Source organism: Trichomycterus rosablanca, chromosome 3 (assembly GCF_030014385.1).
Source record: "Trichomycterus rosablanca isolate fTriRos1 chromosome 3, fTriRos1.hap1, whole genome shotgun sequence".
Classification (NCBI taxonomy): domain Eukaryota; kingdom Metazoa; phylum Chordata; class Actinopteri; order Siluriformes; family Trichomycteridae; genus Trichomycterus; species Trichomycterus rosablanca.
Window position 1 is genome coordinate 1874399 of NC_085990.1, and position 23673 is coordinate 1898071.

Below are 23673 nucleotides of genomic sequence, written 5' to 3' on the forward strand. Positions count from 1 at the left end.
AGCAGATCAATATTGCGCTCCACAATAACATCAGCAATGAGTGATGCTTTGTTATTAAGAGAGCGTACATTCAGTAAAGCACATTGAACATTAGAGTCAGTGTTCGGTGGAGACAGATTTATTATTTTAACATATTGAAGTATCCGACCACTAGCTTGTGTAGATGAGTCGAACGTTTCCGTGGGAATTTTAGGACGACATGGCGACCAAAGTGTGGGAATATTATTCAAATGCTGTTTGTAGACGAACGTCCGACCTGATCCTCGGTGGCAGTATTTAGGTCTCCGCAGGATGCCAAGGTTGCGAAGATGATAAAGTGAGTCAGATGGTTTAAAGTAAGTGTTTTGTAGTGCATATAGTTCACTAAAAGAGTACCTTACAGTTCTTACAGCCATGCTTAAAGCCTCCGTGGTAGGTAACACAGCAAGTCCACCAGAGACGCAGAGCAGGAATTATTCCAGATATCCCAGTGAGAACCAGCAAACCCAGTCGCAGAAAAAGCCGACTCAGATCGATGTAATTATGACACTATGTCACAAATCACTCCACAGAGAATAATCACCAAAGCTCACACTGTAATCCAGAAAGTAAACACCGGTGCAGGTCCACGCCACAGATGAAAAGATCAGGTGTAGCAAGCTTGAGGAAGCAAAAGCTTCTCAAGAAAATAAGATCAGCACAGGAGTGAGCAATAAAAATAAAATAAAAATATATATTTAAAATAACAGCAATTAACAGTTTGTAAGTTTCAACGGGGGAGAAGCGGCAGCCAAACACGCCAGCGTAACTCTCCAACACCTCCCACCAGTATAGGGAGACAGTTATAACCAGTACAGAGCGTTTATAACCAGTACAGAGCTCTTATAACCAGTACAGAGCGTTTATAACCAGTATAGAGTCAGGGCGCATCATCCTGCTATGAGAGGCCACAGATATCAGGGAAGCGTCTCCATAAAAGGGTGAACATGGTCTTCAACCATGCTTAGGTAGGAGCTCCGTATCAGAGTAACATCCACATGGATGGCAGGACCCGAGGTTTCCCAGCAGAACGTCCACAGAAGCTCGTCTGTTGGATCGGACCACACGGGCCAGCCTTCTCTCCCTACGTGCATCAGTGAGCCTTGGCGCTCATGACCCTATCGCCGGTTTACCACTGTCCCTTCCTTGGAGCACTTTTGATAGATACTGACCCCTGCAGACCAGGATCCAAACGTGCATCCATTTTTCTGCTTCTAACATCAACTAACAGGTGCTGTGATGAAAAGATAATCAGTGTTATTCACTTCAGCTATCAGTGGTCATAATGTTATGCCTGGTCGGTGTGTGTGTGTGTGTGTGTGTGTGTGTGTGTGTGTGTGTGTGTAAATACGTATATGGTAATAGAATTGATTGCCTTTATTAGTCATGTATACATGTACAGGTGTGCAGTATTCCAGCTGTTACGCCCCTGGAGCAAACAGGGTTAAAGGTCTTGCTAAAAGGCAGAACTGGGATTCGAACCCTCAACCTTTCGATTAATAGGGCCTGAAGCTCCTCCCACTGTCCCGCTCTACACTAGAGGTTAATGATGCTGAGAGCAGCAGTGATGATGCACACATTGTGACATCATCATGATGACATCACCACACTCCAAACCTCTGGTATAAATAGCCGCGTTTCGTGTGTTTGTGCTCATTTGATCTGAGACGCCGAGACAGTAAGCAGCATGAACATGTTCTCCTGTTGGACTTCTCCATCTGACGATGACGAGCCGCACAGGCGGGTAAACGAACCGGAGAAGAAGGTAAAGAAGAGAAAATGGTGGCAGAGACGCCAGAAGGTGGAGATGCAGGACGTGGAGGGTCAGGAGGGAAGCGGGGTAAAGGGTGAAGAGATGGGGCAAGGAGTGGAGCAGAATGTTTTAGAGGACCAGGCAGACCAAATACCAAAGATGGAGAAGCAGGTGGTTCTGGGAAAAACCAAACCTGAGAAGAAAGTAAAGAAGAGAAAATGGTGGCAGAGACGCCAGAAGGTAGAGATGCAGGACGTGGAGGGTCAGGAGGGAAGCGGGGTAAAGGGTGAAGAGATGGGGCAAGGAGTGGGGCAGAATGTTTTAGAGGACCAGGCAGACCAAATACCAAAGATGGAGAAGCAGGTAAAGAAGAGAAAATGGTGGCAGAGACGCCAGAAGGTAGAGATGCAGGTGGCCTCACAGGACCTGGTGAAAGAACCAGAGCAGGTCGTCCTAAAGGACCAGAGGAGGGAACCAGTAAACAAGGTGGTTCTGGTGTCTGAGATTGAGATGAAGAAGTTAGAGCAGGTGGACCCAGTGGAGCAGGTGGACCCAGTGGAAAAAACAGACCAGGTCAAGAAGAAGGCCGAAAGGCAGGTGGACCCAGTGGAAAAACCAGACCAAGTCGTGAAGAAGGCCCAAAGGCAGGTGGACCCAGTGGAAAAACCAGACAAGGTTGTGAAGAAGGTAGAGAGGCAGATGGCCCCAGAGGAAAAACCAGACCAGGTTGTGAAGAAGGTAGAGAGGCAAATGGCCCCAGAGGAAAAACCAGACCAGGTTGTGAAGAAGGTAGAGAGACAGGTGGACCCAGAGGAAAAACCAGACCAGGTTGTGAAGAAGGTAGAGAGGCAGATGGCCCCGCTGAACCTGGTTGAAGAACCAGAGCAGGTCATCCTAATAAACCAGTGGAAGGACCATGTAAAAAATAGGGTTCGTTTCATTGAGAATGAGATAAAGAAGGCCGAGAGGCAGGTGGACCCAGTGGAAAAACCAGACCAGGTCGTGAAGAAGGCCGAGAGGCAGGTGGACCCAGAGGAAAAACCAGACCAGGTTGTGAAGAACGTAGAGAGGCAGATGGCCCCGCTGAACCTGGTGGAAGAACCAGAGCAGGTCATCCTAATAAACCAGTGGAAGGAACATGTAAAAAATAGGGTTCGTTTCATTGAGAATGAGATCAAAAAGGCAGAGAGGCAGGTGGACCAAGAGGAAAAACCAGACCAGGTCGTGAAGAAGGCCGAGAGGCAGGTGGACCCAGAGGAAAAACCAGACCAGGTCGTGAAGAAGGCCGAGAGGCAGGTGGACCCAGAGGAAAAACCAGACCAGGTTGTGAAGAAGGTAGAGAGGCAGATGGCCCCGCTGAACCTGGTGGAAGAACCAGAGCAGGTCATCCTAATAAACCAGTGGAAGGAACATGTAAAAAATAGGGTTCGTTTCATTGAGAATGAGATAAAGAAGGCCGAGAGGCAGATGGACCGAGTGGAAAAACCAGACCAGGTTGTGAAGAAGGTAGAGAGGCAGGTGGACCCAGTGGACACAGTGTTAAAACCAAAGCAGGTAGGAAAGAACCAGATTGAAATAAAGAAGCCAAATTTAGAGGAGAAAATGGTCCTCAAAAACCTGGAGAGGATGGAGAACAAAAGGCTGGAGAAGCAGGTGCTTCAGATGGACCAGATGACAAAGGTAGAAGAACGAGTGGATCAGGTAGGTTTGAAGACTAAGGTTAATAAACCTGAGAAGCAGGTGTGTCTACAGGACAGGCAGGTGGTTCTAGTGAACCGGGTGAAGGAACCAGACAGGGATGAAGCACCTGAGCACCAGTGGACAGAACTGGAGGAGCCAGCAGCTTTGGAGCACCAAACATGGAAACTGAAGGAGCAGAACCTGGATAGAGGATGCACTGAAGGTACATTTGAGGGATTTTATAGATGGATGGTGGTGATCTGATGAAGGTGAACGTTACAAACTGAATCAGGTTGCATTTCTCCCTCAGATCCACTGAAGAACATCTCCGAGGCGTCTTCAAACCTACCGGACCACGAGCAGCTGCAGGACGACGTTCTTGTTCCCCCCATCGTCGAAGCCCAACCTGGAGAGTCCGGGGCTCTGATGGAGACCGCGCGTGAAGATGAAGGTCTGGTTTCAATTCAGAAATACACGTTATACACGCTAGGTGGAGTAACGCTGGAGTTTCCTGTAACACGTGTGCATGTCGGCTCTGTGTTGCTGTGTAGGTGTCCCGATGCCGAAGTCGAGGAGAGCCAGCCTGAGAACCAAACGGTTCCAGTTCTTCAACGCCTGAAGCTGAGGTGGTGACGATCCGGAGATCATCCAATCACACGCCGACTTTTCCAACATCAAAATAACAATAAAGTGCCTTCATGAACATGTTGGTTGGTTTGATTTTGTGTACGTTGGGTATTGAGGGTGGACCGATAAAGATCCAATCGCTCCGATCCCCCTTTTCCACCGACGTGGAACGGTTCCGGTTCTGGTTCCAGATAAAAGAGGTTCCAGACAGCGAACTAGCGTCTGATCTGGTGTCAAGTGTAGAGGTTTGGGTGCTGTGCTGGTGTCTCGTATGCAGTGTTGCCAATTTATCCACTTTGTCGCTGTATTTAGCGACTTTTTTTCTTTTCTTCAAAAAAGCGACTAGCGACAATTCTAGCGACTTTTTCTGGTGTTAAGGTAAGGTAAGGTAAGGTAAGGTAAGGTAAGGTAAGGTAAGGTAAGGTAAGATAAGATAAGATAAGATAAGATAAGATAAGATAAGATAAGATAAGATAAGATAAGATAAGATAAGATAAGATAAGATAAGATAAGATAAGATAAGATAAGATAAGATAAGATAAGATAAGATAAGATAAGATCGCCTTTTATTATCCCACAGGGGGAAATGTGCAGTGTTAGAATACAAAAAATAGAAAAAGACAAAGTGTTTACATGTATGTACACATGTTAAGAAGTAAGAATATGTAAAAATTACAAAAATATAAACAGTATTAATAGAGGAAGTTAACCAAAAATTGCACAGTTGTTAAAAATATTGCAAACTGGCAACCCAAGATGGCAGCATAGATAACTTGCTCCCGATCAGTACTCGATAAAAAAAACCCGAATTCGATTATTTCGATAAAAATTAATACATCTGAAACAGAGATGGAAAGGGGAGGAAGACCAAGACGACAAATAAACCAAAAGAACCCGAAAAAACAACCCGAATTGACCGACGGAGACGGAGACGATACAGCAGATGACATGGAGGGAGAGGAAGAGTGCATGGAGTCCGAGGCGGCTGCGGTGATTCGAACAGTAATGAAAGACATCGTTAAGGAAATCCAGGACTTTAAAACCGAACTGAAAATAGAGTTCACCACATTCAAAGAAGAAATGAAAAAAGAAATGAAAAAAAGAACTGGAGGATTTTAGGAAGGACATTAACCGGCGGCTCACGGAAACAACGACAGAACTAAACACACGAGCTACAAGAATCACGGAAACTGAACAGAGAATCGAAGAGTTAGAAAACTGGAACATGGAGGCAAAAGAGGCTCTGCTTCAATCTATAAAACCACAGAGAACACTACAGGATATGCTGCCAGACCAAGAGGGAAGAAATCGGCGGAATAACATCCGCATCTTTGGCATGAAAGAGGGAGCAGAGGGCAGCTCGGTAACACAATTCATTAAACAACTTCTGAAAAACTAACTGCCTCTGCCGACAAACATGGATCTACAAATACAGCGGGCACACCTATAAAAATATATAAAACCTATAACCAGTACAGAGCGTTTATAAGCAGTACAGAGCGTTTATAACCAGTACAGAGCTCTCATAACCAGTACAGAGCGTTTATAACCAGTACAGAGCTCTTATAACCAGTACAGAGCGTTTATAACCAGTACAGAGCTCTTATAACCAGTACAGAGCGTTTATAATAATAATAATAATACATTTATTTTATAAAGAGCCTTTCACGAGACCCAAGGCTACTGTACAATAAAAACAATAGAAATTACAGAGAGCATCAACATAAAACAGTAATGTGCATGTAAATAAAATAGATAATAATGTCATGATTAGGATAGTAATGGTATAAAAGTAGAGTAAAATACAAGATAAGACAAAATTAAAACAAAACAATGAAAATGTAAGATGAAAATATAACACTAAATAAATGATTAAGCGATTGCTCACTCATAAGTTAACTGATAGAGATGTGTTTTGAGACTAACTTTGAATAATGACAATGAATGACAGGTACGTATCTGTAGTGGGAGTTCATTCCAGAGTTTAGGGCCAGCAACACTAAAAGCTCTGTCACCTACAGAACGTAATTTTGCAGATGGAACTGCTAGGAGATGCGAATTTGAGGAGCGTAAAGTGCGTGACGGAACATAGCTCTGAAGTAAGTGAGTCAAGTATGTGGGGGCGAGGCCATGGAGAGACTCATAGACAAGCACCAGTATTTTATAATGCACTCTAAACTGTACTGGAAGCCAGTGAAGATCCCTCAGCACAGGTGTAATATGTTCGACAGATCTTTTACGGGTCAGCACCCTGGCTGCAGAGTTTTGGACATACTGTAATCTGTTTAAAAGCCGGTTAGGGAGACCATATAACATTGCATTACAATAATCGATACGGGATGTCACAAACGCATGAATAATAGTCTCAGCAGCAGTAAAAGAAAGAAAAGGGCGAATTCTTGAAATGTTCTTAAGATGGTAAAAGGCGGTTTTGCATATATTTTTGATGTGAGGCTCAAATGACAGTGTTGTGTCCAGAATGACACCCAGATTTCGAACCTGAGCAGAGGAAGAAGTAACAAAACCCGGTATAGAAAATGAATGTTACTGAGCTTCCTGACAGTCGCAGGTGAGGAAATCAGTATGGCCTCAGATTTAGTGCTATTTAGGCTCAGGAAGTTTTCACTCATCCAGGCCCGTACATCAGTCAGACATTCGATTAGTACAGTGGGAGGAAGAGTATGAGATGGTTTGGTGTAGATGTAGATTTGAACATCATCTGCAAAACAGTGAAACTGGAGCCCATGCCTTCTAATTATGTTACCCAGAGGGAGCATATACAATAAAAAGAGCAAGGGGCCAAGCACTGAACCCTGAGGGACACCACGGGACAACACACACGGATCAGACCGAAATCTCCCGACCGAAACAAACTGCTGCCTATCTGTAAGGTAAGATTGGAACCAATTAAAAGCAGTGCCGTTGATGCCAATCAATGTTGCAAGCCTAGTAAGTAGCAAGGTATGGCAAACCGTATGAAAAGCAGCAGTAAGATCTAATAGAATCAACACATTCAGCATCCCCTGGTCAGCAGCTAATAGCAAATCATTCACCACCTTAACTAATGCTGTTTCCGTACTATGGTTCTTCCTGAAACCAGACCGGAACACTTCAAACAGTTCATTTGATTCCAGGTGATCATTAAGCTGAGAAGCAACAGTTCGCTCTAACAATTTGGCCAAAAAAGGAAGATTAGAGATTGGCCTAAAGTTAGCAAAGTTGTCAGGGTCTAAGCCAGGTTTTTTTAACACAGGAGTAACAGCTGCCAGCTTCAAACACGCTGAAACCAATCCTGAAGTGAGTGATGCATTTATGGCCTTTGTAATAAGGGGACAGATAGCAGGAAGGCAAGATTTCACCCATTGTGTTGGGATGGGGTCTAACTGACATGTAGTGACTCTTGAGTTTAAAATGAGCTGACTGACATAACCCTCATTAACAGTAGAAAAAGTGGAAAGATGACTACCAGTAAATTGTACAGAGAGAGAATGAGGATTCACAGAAGGTGGAATAATAGGAAACTGTGCATATATGGAATCAATTTTATGATTAAAAAAGTCCAAAAACTGTGAGCAGAGTTCAACTGAAGGTGTTAATGGAAAGCAATTCAGTGGGCGTATCAACTTATTGACTGTTCGAAAAAGAGCTCTGGGATTGCCATTTGAGTGTTGAATGAGGTTAGAGTAGTCAAATGTTTTTGCTTTTTTCAGTGCCTCTTTATAACAGCCAACGTGATCTTTATAAGCGAGTGCATGCACCGTCAAGCCAGTTCTCCTCCAGCGACGCTCAAGCTGACGACCTGCAGCTTTTAGTTTACGCAGCTCTGGTGTGTACCAGGGTGCGGGTTGTGTAAAGGTTACTTTGCGAGTCTTTAGTGGTGCCAATTCACTAAAGATTGCAGAGAGGGTACTGTCATAGTGAGCCACAAGCTGGTCCGTGTTGTGACTATCAAGATCAGTTTGATCAGTCTGACTGAGCATGTCCATGAGGAGAGAAGGAGTGATATTTCTAGTGTCCCTAAATGAGAACTGGTGTGATTTACGCTGCCCACGCTGAAGACATGGTATGGCAAAATTAAAAAACACAGCCTTATGATCAGAAATAAACAGTTCAATACCATGCAGGTTAGTGGGAGCGATGCCAACAGTACAGACAATGTCCAGAGTATGACCTTTGTTATGAGTGGGAAAATTTACATTCTGAGCGATGTCAAAACATTTAAGGAGATCTAAGAAACTTTTAGCAAATGAGCAGTTTTCAGAATCAACATGAATATTAAAATCACCAAGCAGCAGTACATTAGAGTACACAGGTATAAAAGAGGTGAGCATGTCAGAAAATTCAGAAATAAAAACAGGTGATAATTTCGGTGGCCGGTAGATGAGCAGAATTAAAACAGATCTAGAGGCAGAAATGAGCAGTGCAAGACATTCAAATGTGGTCACAGGGGGAAGTGGGATCGTTCTAACTTTAAGATTAGTCCGGTACACCACAGCAAGTCCCCCACCCCGACCCGATAAACGTGATTGCGATACATATAAATAATCAGCAGGTAAAGTTTGGTTCAATGCAACATAATCATTGGGTTGCTGCCAAGTTTCAGTTAAACAAAGCAGATCAATATTGCGCTCCACAATAACATCAGCAATGAGTGATGCTTTGTTATTAAGAGAGCGTACATTCAGTAAAGCACATTGAACATTAGAGTCAGTGTTCGGTGGAGACAGATTTATTATTTTAACATATTGAAGTATCCGACCACTAGCTTGTGTAGATGAGTCGAACGTTTCCGTGGGAATTTTAGGACGACATGGCGACCAAAGTGTGGGAATATTATTCAAATGCTGTTTGTAGACGAACGTCCGACCTGATCCTCGGTGGCAGTATTTAGGTCTCCGCAGGATGCCAAGGTTGCGAAGATGATAAAGTGAGTCAGATGGTTTAAAGTAAGTGTTTTGTAGTGCATATAGTTCACTAAAAGAGTACCTTACAGTTCTTACAGCCATGCTTAAAGCCTCCGTGGTAGGTAACACAGCAAGTCCACCAGAGACGCAGAGCAGGAATTATTCCAGATATCCCAGTGAGAACCAGCAAACCCAGTCGCAGAAAAAGCCGACTCAGATCGATGTAATTATGACACTATGTCACAAATCACTCCACAGAGAATAATCACCAAAGCTCACACTGTAATCCAGAAAGTAAACACCGGTGCAGGTCCACGCCACAGATGAAAAGATCAGGTGTAGCAAGCTTGAGGAAGCAAAAGCTTCTCAAGAAAATAAGATCAGCACAGGAGTGAGCAATAAAAATAAAATAAAAATATATATTTAAAATAACAGCAATTAACAGTTTGTAAGTTTCAACGGGGGAGAAGCGGCAGCCAAACACGCCAGCGTAACTCTCCAACACCTCCCACCAGTATAGGGAGACAGTTATAACCAGTACAGAGCGTTTATAACCAGTACAGAGCTCTTATAACCAGTACAGGGCGTTTATAACCAGTACAGAGCACCTATAACCAGTACAGAGCGTTTATAACCAGTACAGAGCTCTTATAACCAGTACAGGGCGTTTATAACCAGTAAAGAGCACCTATAACCAGTACAGAGCGTTTATAACCAGTACAGAGCACCTATAACCAGTACAGAGCTCTTATAACCAGTACAGAGCGTTTATAACCAGTACAGAGCTCTTATAACCAGTACAGAGCGTTTATAACCAGTATAGAGTCAGGGCGCATCATCCTGCTATGAGAGGCCACAGATATCAGGGAAGCGTCTCCATAAAAGGGTGAACATGGTCTTCAACCATGCTTAGGTAGGAGCTCCGTATCAGAGTAACATCCACATGGATGGCAGGACCCGAGGTTTCCCAGCAGAACGTCCACAGAAGCTCGTCTGTTGGATCGGACCACACGGGCCAGCCTTCTCTCCCTACGTGCATCAGTGAGCCTTGGCGCTCATGACCCTATCGCCGGTTTACCACTGTCCCTTCCTTGGAGCACTTTTGATAGATACTGACCCCTGCAGACCAGGATCCAAACGTGCATCCATTTTTCTGCTTCTAACATCAACTAACAGGTGCTGTGATGAAGAGATAATCAGTGTTATTCACTTCAGCTATCAGTGGTCATAATGTTATGCCTGGTCGGTGTGTGTGTGTGTGTGTGTGTGTGTGTGTGTGTGTGTGTAAATACGTATATGGTAATAGAATTGATAGCCTTTATTAGTCATGTATACATGTACAGGTGTGCAGTATTCCAGCTGTTACGCCCCTGGAGCAAACAGGGTTAAAGGTCTTGCTAAAAGGCAGAACTGGGATTCGAACCCTCAACCTTTCGATTAATAGGGCCTGAAGCTCCTCCCACTGTCCCGCTCTACACTAGAGGTTAATGATGCTGAGAGCAGCAGTGATGATGCACACATTGTGACATCATCATGATGACATCACCACACTCCAAACCTCTGGTATAAATAGCCGCGTTTCGTGTGTTTGTGCTCATTTGATCTGAGACGCCGAGACAGTAAGCAGCATGAACATGTTCTCCTGTTGGACTTCTCCATCTGACGATGACGAGCCGCACAGGCGGGTAAACGAACCGGAGAAGAAGGTAAAGAAGAGAAAATGGTGGCAGAGACGCCAGAAGGTGGAGATGCAGGACGTGGAGGGTCAGGAGGGAAGCGGGGTAAAGGGTGAAGAGATGGGGCAAGGAGTGGAGCAGAATGTTTTAGAGGACCAGGCAGACCAAATACCAAAGATGGAGAAGCAGGTGGTTCTGGGAAAAACCAAACCTGAGAAGAAAGTAAAGAAGAGAAAATGGTGGCAGAGACGCCAGAAGGTAGAGATGCAGGACGTGGAGGGTCAGGAGGGAAGCGGGGTAAAGGGTGAAGAGATGGGGCAAGGAGTGGGGCAGAATGTTTTAGAGGACCAGGCAGACCAAATACCAAAGATGGAGAAGCAGGTAAAGAAGAGAAAATGGTGGCAGAGACGCCAGAAGGTAGAGATGCAGGTGGCCTCACAGGACCTGGTGAAAGAACCAGAGCAGGTCGTCCTAAAGGACCAGAGGAGGGAACCAGTAAACAAGGTGGTTCTGGTGTCTGAGATTGAGATGAAGAAGTTAGAGCAGGTGGACCCAGTGGAGCAGGTGGACCCAGTGGAAAAAACAGACCAGGTCAAGAAGAAGGCCGAAAGGCAGGTGGACCCAGTGGAAAAACCAGACCAAGTCGTGAAGAAGGCCGAAAGGCAGGTGGACCCAGTGGAAAAACCAGACCAGGTTGTGAAGAAGGTAGAGAGGCAGATGGCCCCAGAGGAAAAACCAGACCAGGTTGTGAAGAAGGTAGAGAGGCAAATGGCCCCAGAGGAAAAACCAGACCAGGTTGTGAAGAAGGTAGAGAGACAGGTGGACCCAGAGGAAAAACCAGACCAGGTTGTGAAGAAGGTAGAGAGGCAGATGGCCCCGCTGAACCTGGTTGAAGAACCAGAGCAGGTCATCCTAATAAACCAGTGGAAGGACCATGTAAAAAATAGGGTTCGTTTCATTGAGAATGAGATAAAGAAGGCCGAGAGGCAGGTGGACCCAGTGGAAAAACCAGACCAGGTCGTGAAGAAGGCCGAGAGGCAGGTGGACCCAGAGGAAAAACCAGACCAGGTTGTGAAGAACGTAGAGAGGCAGATGGCCCCGCTGAACCTGGTGGAAGAACCAGAACAGGTCATCCTAATAAACCAGTGGAAGGAACATGTAAAAAATAGGGTTCGTTTCATTGAGAATGAGATCAAAAAGGCAGAGAGGCAGGTGGACCAAGAGGAAAAACCAGACCAGGTCGTGAAGAAGGCCGAGAGGCAGGTGGACCCAGAGGAAAAACCAGACCAGGTCGTGAAGAAGGCCGAGAGGCAGGTGGACCCAGAGGAAAAACCAGACCAGGTTGTGAAGAAGGTAGAGAGGCAGATGGCCCCGCTGAACCTGGTTGAAGAACCAGAGCAGGTCATCCTAATAAACCAGTGGAAGGACCATGTAAAAAATAGGGTTCGTTTCATTGAGAATGAGATAAAGAAGGCCGAGAGGCAGGTGGACCCAGTGGAAAAACCAGACCAGGTCGTGAAGAAGGCCGAGAGGCAGGTGGACCCAGAGGAAAAACCAGACCAGGTTGTGAAGAACGTAGAGAGGCAGATGGCCCCGCTGAACCTGGTGGAAGAACCAGAACAGGTCATCCTAATAAACCAGTGGAAGGAACATGTAAAAAATAGGGTTCGTTTCATTGAGAATGAGATCAAAAAGGCAGAGAGGCAGGTGGACCAAGAGGAAAAACCAGACCAGGTCGTGAAGAAGGCCGAGAGGCAGGTGGACCCAGAGGAAAAACCAGACCAGGTCGTGAAGAAGGCCGAGAGGCAGGTGGACCCAGAGGAAAAACCAGACCAGGTTGTGAAGAAGGTAGAGAGGCAGATGGCCCCGCTGAACCTGGTGGAAGAACCAGAGCAGGTCATCCTAATAAACCAGTGGAAGGAACATGTAAAAAAATAGGGTTCGTTTCATTGAGAATGAGATAAAGAAGGCCGAGAGGCAGATGGACCGAGTGGAAAAACCAGACCAGGTTGTGAAGAAGGTAGAGAGGCAGGTGGACCCAGTGGACACAGTGTTAAAACCAAAGCAGGTAGGAAAGAACCAGATTGAAATAAAGAAGCCAAATTTAGAGGAGAAAATGGTCCTCAAAAACCTGGAGAGGATGGAGAACAAAAGGCTGGAGAAGCAGGTGCTTCAGATGGACCAGATGACAAAGGTAGAAGAACGAGTGGATCAGGTAGGTTTGAAGACTAAGGTTAATAAACCTGAGAAGCAGGTGTGTCTACAGGACAGGCAGGTGGTTCTAGTGAACCGGGTGAAGGAACCAGACAGGGATGAAGCACCTGAGCACCAGTGGACAGAACTGGAGGAGCCAGCAGCTTTGGAGCACCAAACATGGAAACTGAAGGAGCAGAACCTGGATAGAGGATGCACTGAAGGTACATTTGAGGGATTTTATAGATGGATGGTGGTGATCTGATGAAGGTGAACGTTACAAACTGAATCAGGTTGCATTTCTCCCTCAGATCCACTGAAGAACATCTCCGAGGCGTCTTCAAACCTACCGGACCACGAGCAGCTGCAGGACGACGTTCTTGTTCCCCCCATCGTCGAAGCCCAACCTGGAGAGTCCGGGGCTCTGATGGAGACCGCGCGTGAAGATGAAGGTCTGGTTTCAATTCAGAAATACACGTTATACACGCTAGGTGGAGTAACGCTGGAGTTTCCTGTAACACGTGTGCATGTCGGCTCTGTGTTGCTGTGTAGGTGTCCCGATGCCGAAGTCGAGGAGAGCCAGCCTGAGAACCAAACGGTTCCAGTTCTTCAACGCCTGAAGCTGAGGTGGTGACGATCCGGAGATCATCCAATCACACGCCGACTTTTCCAACATCAAAATAACAATAAAGTGCCTTCATGAACATGTTGGTTGGTTTGATTTTGTGTACGTTGGGTATTGAGGGTGGACCGATAAAGATCCAATCGCTCCGATCCCCCTTTTCCACCGACGTGGAACGGTTCCGGTTCTGGTTCCAGATAAAAGAGGTTCCAGACAGCGAACTAGCGTCTGATCTGGTGTCAAGTGTAGATGTTTGGGTGCTGTGCTGGTGTCTTGTATGCAGTGTTGCCAATTTATCCACTTTGTCGCTGTATTTAGCGACTTTTTTTCTTTTCTTCAAAAAAGCGACTAGCGACAATTCTAGCGACTTTTTCTGGTGTTAAGATAAGATAAGATAAGATAAGATAAGATAAGATAAGATAAGATAAGATAAGATAAGATAAGATAAGATCGCCTTTTATTATCCCACAGGGGGAAATGTGCAGTGTTACAGCAGCTTTCAAGAATACAAAAAATAGAAAAAGACAAAGTGTTTACATGTATGTACACATGTTAAGAAGTAAGAATATGTAAAAATTACAAAAATATAAACAGTATTAATAGAGGAAGTTAACCAAAAATTGCACAGTTATTAAAAATATTGCAAACTGGCAACCCAAGATGGCAGCATAGATAACTTGCTCCCGATCAGTACTCGATAAAAAAACCCCGAATTCGATTATTTCGATAAAAATTAATACATCTGAAACAGAGATGGAAAGGGGAGGAAGACCAAGACGACAAATAAACCAAAAGAACCCGAAAAAACAACCCGAATTGACCGACGGAGACGGAGGCGATACAGCAGATGACATGGAGGGAGAGGAAGAGTGCATGGAGTCCGAGGCGGCTGCGGTGATTCGAACAGTAATGAAAGACATCGTTAAGGAAATCCAGGACTTTAAAACCGAACTGAAAATAGAGTTCACCACATTCAAAGAAGAAATGAAAAAAGAAATGAAAAAAAGAACTGGAGGATTTTAGGAAGGACATTAACCGGCGGCTCACGGAAACAACGACAGAACTAAACACACGAGCTACAAGAATCACGGAAACTGAACAGAGAATCGAAGAGTTAGAAAACTGGAACATGGAGGCAAAAGAGGCTCTGCTTCAATCTATAAAACCACAGAGAACACTACAGGATATGCTGCCAGACCAAGAGGGAAGAAATCGGCGGAATAACATCCGCATCTTTGGCATGAAAGAGGGAGCAGAGGGCAGCTCGGTAACACAATTCATTAAACAACTTCTGAAAAACTAACTGCCTCTGCCGACAAACATGGATCTACAAATACAGCGGGCACACCTATAAAAATATATAAAACCTATAACCAGTACAGAGCGTTTATAACCAGTACAGAGCGTTTATAACCAGTACAGAGCTCTCATAACCAGTACAGAGCGTTTATAACCAGTACAGAGCTCTTATAACCAGTACAGAGCGTTTATAACCAGTACAGAGCTCTTATAACCAGTACAGGGCATTTATAACCAGTACAGAGCGTTTATAACCAGTACAGAGCGTTTATAACCAGTACAGAGCGTTTATAACCAGTACAGAGCACCTATAACCAGTACAGAGCGTTTATAACCAGTACAGAGCTCTTATAACCAGTACAGGGCGTTTATAACCAGTACAGAGCTCTTATAACCAGTACAGAGCGTTTATAATAATAATAATAATACATTTATTTTATAAAGCGCCTTTCACGAGACCCAAGGCTACTGTACAATAAAAACAATAGAAATTACAGAGAGCATCAACATAAAACAGTAATGTGCATGTAAATAAAATAGATAATAATGTCATGATTAGGATAGTAATGGTATAAAAGTAGAGTAAAATACAAGATAAGACAAAATTAAAACAAAACAATGAAAATGTAAGATGAAAATAAAACACTAAATAAATGATTAAGCGATTGCTCACTCATAAGTTAACTGATAGAGATGTGTTTTGAGACTAACTTTGAATAATGACAATGAATGACAGGTACGTATCTGTAGTGGGAGTTCATTCCAGAGTTTAGGGCCAGCAACACTAAAAGCTCTGTCACCTACAGAACGTAATTTTGCAGATGGAACTGCTAGGAGATGCGAATTTGAGGAGCGTAAAGTGCGTGACGGAACATAGCTCTGAAGTAAGTGAGTCAAGTATGTGGGGGCGAGGCCATGGAGAGACTCATAGACAAGCACCAGTATTTTATAATGCACTCTAAACTGTACTGGAAGCCAGTGAAGATCCCTCAGCACAGGTGTAATATGTTCGACAGATCTTTTACGGGTCAGCACCCTGGCTGCAGAGTTTTGGACATACTGTAATCTGTTTAAAAGCCGGTTAGGGAGACCATATAACATTGCATTACAATAATCGATACGGGATGTCACAAACGCATGAATAATAGTCTCAGCAGCAGTAAAAGAAAGAAAAGGGCGAATTCTTGAAATGTTCTTAAGATGGTAAAAGGCGGTTTTGCATATATTTTTGATGTGAGGCTCAAATGACAGTGTTGTGTCCAGAATGACACCCAGATTTCGAACCTGAGCAGAGGAAGAAGTAACAAAACCCGGTATAGAAAATGAATGTTACTGAGCTTCCTGACAGTCGCAGGTGAGGAAATCAGTATGGCCTCAGATTTAGTGCTATTTAGGCTCAGGAAGTTTTCACTCATCCAGGCCCGTACATCAGTCAGACATTCGATTAGTACAGTGGGAGGAAGAGTATGAGATGGTTTGGTGTAGATGTAGATTTGAACATCATCTGCAAAACAGTGAAACTGGAGCCCATGCCTTCTAATTATGTTACCCAGAGGGAGCATATACAATAAAAAGAGCAAGGGGCCAAGCACTGAACCCTGAGGGACACCACGGGACAACACACACAGATCAGACCGAAATCTCCCGACCGAAACAAACTGCTGCCTATCTGTAAGGTAAGATTGGAACCAATTAAAAGCAGTGCCGTTGATGCCAATCAATGTTGCAAGCCTAAGGTATGGCAAACCGTATGAAAAGCAGCAGTAAGATCTAATAGAATCAACACATTCAGCATCCCCTGGTCAGCAGCTAATAGCAAATCATTCACCACCTTAACTAATGCTGTTTCCGTACTATGGTTCTTCCTGAAACCAGACCGGAACACTTCAAACAGTTCATTTGATTCCAGGTGATCATTAAGCTGAGAAGCAACAGTTCGCTCTAACAATTTGGCCAAAAAAGGAAGATTAGAGATTGGCCTAAAGTTAGCAAAGTTGTCAGGGTCTAAGCCAGGTTTTTTTAACACAGGAGTAACAGCTGCCAGCTTCAAACACGCTGAAACCAATCCTGAAGTGAGTGATGCATTTATGGCCTTTGTAATAAGGGGACAGATAGCAGGAAGGCAAGATTTCACCCATTGTGTTGGGATGGGGTCTAACTGACATGTAGTGACTCTTGAGTTTAAAATGAGCTGACTGACATAACCCTCATTAACAGTAGAAAAAGTGGAAAGATGACTACCAGTAAATTGTACAGAGAGAGAATGAGGATTCACAGAAGGTGGAATAATAGGAAACTGTGCATATATGGAATCAATTTTATGATTAAAAAAGTCCAAAAACTGTGAGCAGAGTTCAACTGAAGGTGTTAATGGAAAGCAATTCAGTGGGCGTATCAACTTATTGACTGTTCGAAAAAGAGCTCTGGGATTGCCATTTGAGTGTTGAATGAGGTTAGAGTAGTAAAATGTTTTTGCTTTTTTCAGTGCCTCTTTATAACAGCCAACGTGATCTTTATAAGCGAGTGCATGCACCGTCAAGCCAGTTCTCCTCCAGCGACGCTCAAGCTGACGACCTGCAGCTTTTAGTTTACGCAGCTCTGGTGTGTACCAGGGTGCGGGTTGTGTAAAGGTTACTTTGCGAGTCTTTAGTGGTGCCAATTCACTAAAGATTGCAGAGAGGGTACTGTCATAGTGAGCCACAAGCTGGTCCGTGTTGTGACTATCACGATCAGTTTGATCAGTCTGACTGAGCATGTCCATGAGGAGAGAAGGAGTGATATTTCTAGTGTCCCTAAATGAGAACTGGTGTGATTTACGCTGCCCACGCTGAAGACATGGTATGGCAAAATTAAAAAACACAGCCTTATGATCAGAAATAAACAGTTCAATACCATGCAGGTTAGTGGGAGCGATGCCAACAGTACAGACAATGTCCAGAGTATGACCTTTGTTTTGAGTGGGAAAAGTTACATTCTGAGCGATGTCAAAACATTTAAGGAGATCTAAGAAACTTTTAGCAAATGAGCAGTTTTCAGAATCAACATGAATATTAAAATCACCAAGCAGCAGTACATTAGAGTACACAGGTATAAAAGAGGTGAGCATGTCAGAAAATTCAGAAATAAAAACAGGTGATAATTTCGGTGGCCGGTAGATGAGCAGAATTAAAACAGATCTAGAGGCAGAAATGAGCAGTGCAAGACATTCAAATGTGGTCACAGGGGGAAGTGGGATCGTTCTAACTTTAAGATTAGTCCGGTACACCACAGCAAGTCCCCCACCCCGACCCGATAAACGTGATTGCGATACATATAAATAATCAGCAGGTAAAGTTTGGTTCAATGCAACATAATCATTGGGTTGCTGCCAAGTTTCAGTTAAACAAAGCAGATCAATATTGCGCTCCACAATAACATCAGCAATGAGTGATGCTTTGTTATTAAGAGAGCATACATTCAGTAAAGCACATTGAACATTAGAGTCAGTGTTCGGTGGAGACAGATTTATTATTTTAACATATTGAAGTATCCGACCACTAGCTTGTGTAGATGAGTCGAACGTTTCCGTGGGAATTTTAGGACGACATGGCGACCAAAGTGTGGGAATATTATTCAAATGCTGTTTGTAGACGAACGTCCGACCTGATCCTCGGTGGCAGTATTTAGGTCTCCGCAGGATGCCAAGGTTGCGAAGATGATAAAGTGAGTCAGATGGTTTAAAGTAAGTGTTTTGTAGTGCATATAGTTCACTAAAAGAGTACCTTACAGTTCTTACAGCCATGCTTAAAGCCTCCGTGGTAGGTAACACAGCAAGTCCACCAGAGACGCAGAGCAGGAATTATTCCAGATATCCCAGTGAGAACCAGCAAACCCAGTCGCAGAAAAAGCCGACTCAGATCGATGTAATTATGACACTATGTCACAAATCACTCCACAGAGAATAATCACCAAAGCTCACACTGTAATCCAGAAAGTAAACACCGGTGCAGGTCCACGCCACAGATGAAAAGATCAGGTGTAGCAAGCTTGAGGAAGCAAAAGCTTCTCAAGAAAATAAGATCAGCACAGGAGTGAGCAATAAAAATAAAATAAAAATATATATTTAAAATAACAGCAATTAACAGTTTGTAAGTTTCAACGGGGGAGAAGCGGCAGCCAAACACGCCAGCGTAACTCTCCAACACCTCCCACCAGTATAGGGAGACAGTTATAACCAGTACAGAGCGTTTATAACCAGTACAGAGCTCTTATAACCAGTACAGGGCGTTTATAACCAGTACAGAGCACCTATAACCAGTACAGAGCGTTTATAACCAGTACAGAGCTCTTATAACCAGTACAGGGCGTTTATAACCAGTAAAGAGCACCTATAACCAGTACAGAGCGTTTATAACCAGTACAGAGCACCTATAACCAGTACAGAGCTCTTATAACCAGTACAGAGCGTTTATAACCAGTACAGAGCTCTTATAACCAGTACAGAGCGTTTATAACCAGTATAGAGTCAGGGCGCATCATCCTGCTATGAGAGGCCACAGATATCAGGGAAGCGTCTCCATAAAAGGGTGAACATGGTCTTCAACCATGCTTAGGTAGGAGCTCCGTATCAGAGTAACATCCACATGGATGGCAGGACCCGAGGTTTCCCAGCAGAACGTCCACAGAAGCTCGTCTGTTGGATCGGACCACACGGGCCAGCCTTCTCTCCCTACGTGCATCAGTGAGCCTTGGCGCTCATGACCCTATCGCCGGTTTACCACTGTCCCTTCCTTGGAGCACTTTTGATAGATACTGACCCCTGCAGACCAGGATCCAAACGTGCATCCATTTTTCTGCTTCTAACATCAACTAACAGGTGCTGTGATGAAGAGATAATCAGTGTTATTCACTTCAGCTATCAGTGGTCATAATGTTATGCCTGGTCGGTGTGTGTGTGTGTGTGTGTGTGTGTGTGTGTGTGTGTGTGTGTGTGTAAATACGTATATGGTAATAGAATTGATTGCCTTTATTAGTCATGTATACATGTACAGGTGTGCAGTATTCCAGCTGTTACGCCCCTGGAGCAAACAGGGTTAAAGGTCTTGCTAAAAGGCAGAACTGGGATTCGAACCCTCAACCTTTCGATTAATAGGGCCTGAAGCTCCTCCCACTGTCCCGCTCTACACTAGAGGTTAATGATGCTGAGAGCAGCAGTGATGATGCACACATTGTGACATCATCATGATGACATCACCACACTCCAAACCTCTGGTATAAATAGCCGCGTTTCGTGTGTTTGTGCTCATTTGATCTGAGACGCCGAGACAGTAAGCAGCATGAACATGTTCTCCTGTTGGACTTCTCCATCTGACGATGACGAGCCGCACAGGCGGGTAAACGAACCGGAGAAGAAGGTAAAGAAGAGAAAATGGTGGCAGAGACGCCAGAAGGTGGAGATGCAGGACGTGGAGGGTCAGGAGGGAAGCGGGGTAAAGGGTGAAGAGATGGGGCAAGGAGTGAGGCAGAATGTTTTAGAGGACCAGGCAGACCAAATACCAAAGATGGAGAAGCAGGTGGTTCTGGGAAAAACCAAACCTGAGAAGAAAGTAAAGAAGAGAAAATGGTGGCAGAGACGCCAGAAGGTAGAGATGCAGGACGTGGAGGGTCAGGAGGGAAGCGGGGTAAAGGGTGAAGAGATGGGGCAAGGAGTGAGGCAGAATGTTTTAGAGGACCAGGCAGACCAAATACCAAAGATGGAGAAGCAGGTAAAGAAGAGAAAATGGTGGCAGAGACGCCAGAAGGTAGAGATGCAGGTGGCCTCACGGGACCTGGTGGAAGAACCAGAGCAGGTCGTCCTAAAGGACCAGAGGAGGGAACCAGTAAACAAGGTGGTTCTGGTTTCTGAGATTGAGATGAAGAAGTTAGAGCAGGTGGACCCAGTGGAGCAGGTGGACCCAGTGGAAAAACCAGACCAGGTCGTGAAGAAGGCCGAAAGGCAGGTGGACCCAGTGGAAAAACCAGACCAAGTCGTGAAGAAGGCCGAAAGGCAGGTGGACCCAGTGGAAAAACCAGACCAGGTTGTGAAGAAGGTAGAGAGGCAGATGGCCCCAGAGGAAAAACCAGACCAGGTTGTGAAGAAGGTAGAGAGGCAGGTGGACCCAGAGGAAAAACCAGACCAGGTTGTGAAGAAGGTAGAGAGGCAGATGGACCCAGAGGAAAAACCAGACCAGGTTGTGAAGAAGGTAGAGAGGCAGGTGGACCCAGAGGAAAAACCAGACCAGGTTGTGAAGAAGGTAGAGAGGCAGATGGCCCCAGAGGAAAAACCAGACCAGGTTGTGAAGAAGGTAGAGAGGCAGGTGGACCCAGAGGAAAAACCAGACCAGGTTGTGAAGAAGGTAGAGAGGCAGGTGGACCCAGAGGAAAAACCAGACCAAGTTGTGAAGAAGGCCGAGAGGCAGGTGGACCCAGAGGAAAAACCAGACCAGGTTGTGAAGAAGGCCGAGAGGCAGGTGGACCCAGAGGAAAAACCAGACCAAGTTGTGAAGAAGGCCGAGAGGCAGGTGGACCCAGAGGAAAAACCAGACCAGGTTGTGAAGAAGGTAGAGAGGCAGATGGCCCCGCTGAACCTGGTGGAAGAACCAGAGCAGGTCATCCTAATAAACCAGTGGAAGGAACATGTAAAAAATAGGGTTTGTTTCTTTGAGAATGAGATAAAGAAGGCCGAGAGGCAGGTGGACCCAGTGGAAAAACCAGACCAGGTTGTGAAGAAGGTAGAGAGGCAAGTGGACCCAGAGGAAAAACCAGACCAGGTCGTGAAGAAGGCCGAGAGGCAAGTGGACCCAGAGGAAAAACCAGACCAGGTCGTGAAGAAGGCCGAGAGGCAGGTGGACCCAGAGGAAAAACCAGACCAGGTTGTGAAGAAGGTAGAGAGGCAGATGGCCCCGCTGAACCTGGTGGAAGAACCAGAGCAGGTCATCCTAATAAACCAGTGGAAGGAACATGTAAAAAATAGGGTTTGTTTCTTTGAGAATGAGATAAAGAAGGCCGAGAGGCAGGTGGACCCAGTGGAAAAAACAGACCAGGTTGTGAAGAAGGTAGAGAGGCAGGTGGACCCAGAGGAAAAACCAGACCAGGTTGTGAAGAAGGTAGAGAGGCAGGTGGACCCAGAGGAAAAACCAGACCAGATCGTGAAGAAGGCCGAGAGGCAGGTGGACCCAGAGGAAAAACCAGACCAGGTTGTGAAGAAGGTAGAGAGGCAGATGGCCCCGCTGAACCTGGTGGAAGAACCAGAGCAGGTCATCCTAATAAACCAGTGGAAGGAACATGTGAAAAATAGGGTTCGTTTCATTGAGAATGAGATAAAGAAGGCCGAGAGGCAGGTGGACCCAGTGGAAAAACCAGACCAGGTCGTGAAGAAGGTAGAGAGGCAGGTGGACCCAGTGGACACAGTGTTAAAACCAAAGCAGGTAGGAAAGAACCAGATTGAAATAAAGAAGCCAAATTTAGAGGAGAAAATGGTCCTCAAAAACCTGGAGAGGATGGAGAACAAAAGGCTGGAGAAGCAGGTGCTTCAGATGGACCAGATGACAAAAGTAGAAGAACGAGTGGATCAGGTAGGTTTGAAGACTAAGGTTAATAAACCTGAGAAGCAGGTGTGTCTACAGGACAGGCAGGTGGTTCTAGTGAACCGGGTGAAGGAACCAGACAGGGATGAAGCACCTGAGCACCAGTGGACAGAACTGGAGGAGCCAGCAGCTTTGGAGCACCAAACATGGAAACTGAAGGAGCAGAACCTGGATAGAGGATGCACTGAAGGTACATTTGAGGGATTTTATAGATGGATGGTGGTGATCTGATGAAGGTGAACGTTACAAACTGAATCAGGTTGCATTTCTCCCTCAGATCCACTGAAGAACATCTCCGAGGCGTCTTCAAACAAACCGGACCACGAGCAGCTGCAGGACGACGTTCTTGTTCCCCCCATCGTCGAAGCCCAACCTGGAGAGTCCGGGGCTCTGATGGAGACCGCGCGTGAAGATGAAGGTCTGGTTTCAATTCAGAAATACACGTTATACACGCTAGGTGGAGTAACGCTGGAGTTTCCTGTAACACGTGTGCATGTCGGCTCTGTGTTGCTGTGTAGGTGTCCCGATGCCGAAGTCGAGGAGAGCCAGCCTGAGAACCAAACGGTTCCAGTTCTTCAACGCCTGAAGCTGAGGTGGTGACGATCCGGAGATCATCCAATCACACGCCGACTTTTCCAACATCAAAATAACAATAAAGTGCCTTCATGAACATGTTGGTTGGTTTGATTTTGTGTACGTTGGGTATTGAGGGTGGACCGATAAAGATCCAATCGCTCCGATCCCCCTTTTCCACCGACGTGGAACGGTTCCGGTTCTGGTTCCAGATAAAAGAGGTTCCAGACAGCGAACTAGCGTCTGATCTGGTGTCAAGTGTAGAGGTTTGGGTGCTGTGCTGGTGTCTCGTATGCAGTGTTGCCAATTTATCCACTTTGTCGCTGTATTTAGCGACTTTTTTTCTTTTCTTCAAAAAAGCGACTAGCGACAATTCTAGCGACTTTTTCTGGTGTAGATAAGATAAGATAAGATAAGATAAGATAAGATAAGATAAGATAAGATAAGATAAGATAAGATAAGATAAGATAAGATAAGATAAGATAAGATAAGATAAGATAAGATAAGATAAGATAAGATAAGATAAGATAAGATCGCCTTTTATTATCCCACAGTGGGAAATGTGCAGTGTTACAGCAGCTTTTAAGAATACAAAAAATAGAAAAAGACAAAGTGTTTACATGTATGTACACATGTTAAGAAGTAAGAATATGTAAAAATTACAAAAATATAAACAGTATTAATAGAGGAAGTTAACCAAAAATTGCACAGTTATTAAAAATAT

The 23673-nt window shown here is 44.9% G+C and overlaps 4 protein-coding genes across 4 annotated transcripts in view; 3 read left to right on the forward strand and 1 right to left on the reverse strand.

Moving 5' to 3' along the window:
* LOC134310157 (tetratricopeptide repeat protein 24) overlaps nt 1-23673 on the reverse strand; it is a 184471-nt gene that overhangs the window by 26902 nt on the left and 133896 nt on the right. The gene's annotated exons all lie outside the window — the stretch shown is intronic.
* LOC134310749 (trichohyalin-like) lies at nt 1474-4154 on the forward strand. Its single transcript, XM_062992390.1, has 3 exons — nt 1474-3674; nt 3762-3902; nt 4003-4154. The coding sequence occupies exons 1-3, from the start codon at nt 1706-1708 to the stop codon at nt 4068-4070; spliced, it is 2178 nt and encodes a 725-aa protein (XP_062848460.1). The 5' UTR covers nt 1474-1705; the 3' UTR covers nt 4071-4154.
* LOC134310750 (uncharacterized) lies at nt 12550-13555 on the forward strand. The gene is made up of 3 exons (XM_062992392.1): nt 12550-13075; nt 13163-13303; nt 13404-13555. The coding sequence occupies exons 1-3, from the start codon at nt 12640-12642 to the stop codon at nt 13469-13471; spliced, it is 645 nt and encodes a 214-aa protein (XP_062848462.1). The 5' UTR covers nt 12550-12639; the 3' UTR covers nt 13472-13555.
* On the forward strand, nt 19852-23046 carry LOC134310751 (microtubule-associated protein 1B-like). Its single transcript, XM_062992393.1, has 4 exons — nt 19852-21845; nt 22170-22566; nt 22654-22794; nt 22895-23046. Exons 1-4 carry the CDS (start codon nt 20088-20090, stop codon nt 22960-22962), a joined length of 2364 nt encoding a protein of 787 aa, XP_062848463.1. The 5' UTR covers nt 19852-20087; the 3' UTR covers nt 22963-23046.

What these genes read in the sequence shown, in the direction of transcription:
- LOC134310749 (XM_062992390.1), top strand. Translation starts at nt 1,706, where the DNA reads ATGAACATGTTCTCCTGTTGGACTTCTCCATCTGACGATGACGAGCCG. An exon ending in GGATAGAGGATGCACTGAAG is followed by an intron (nt 3,675 to 3,761) that starts GTACATTTGAGG and finishes TTTCTCCCTCAG; the next exon opens with ATCCACTGAAGAACATCTCC. An exon ending in GACCGCGCGTGAAGATGAAG is followed by an intron (nt 3,903 to 4,002) that starts GTCTGGTTTCAA and finishes GTTGCTGTGTAG; the next exon opens with GTGTCCCGATGCCGAAGTCG.
- LOC134310751 (XM_062992393.1), top strand. Translation starts at nt 20,088, where the DNA reads ATGAACATGTTCTCCTGTTGGACTTCTCCATCTGACGATGACGAGCCG. An exon ending in CAGACCAGGTTGTGAAGAAG is followed by an intron (nt 21,846 to 22,169) that starts GTAGAGAGGCAG and finishes GTCGTGAAGAAG; the next exon opens with GTAGAGAGGCAGGTGGACCC. An exon ending in GACCGCGCGTGAAGATGAAG is followed by an intron (nt 22,795 to 22,894) that starts GTCTGGTTTCAA and finishes GTTGCTGTGTAG; the next exon opens with GTGTCCCGATGCCGAAGTCG.
- LOC134310750 (XM_062992392.1), top strand. Translation starts at nt 12,640, where the DNA reads ATGGACCGAGTGGAAAAACCAGACCAGGTTGTGAAGAAGGTAGAGAGG. An exon ending in GGATAGAGGATGCACTGAAG is followed by an intron (nt 13,076 to 13,162) that starts GTACATTTGAGG and finishes TTTCTCCCTCAG; the next exon opens with ATCCACTGAAGAACATCTCC. An exon ending in GACCGCGCGTGAAGATGAAG is followed by an intron (nt 13,304 to 13,403) that starts GTCTGGTTTCAA and finishes GTTGCTGTGTAG; the next exon opens with GTGTCCCGATGCCGAAGTCG.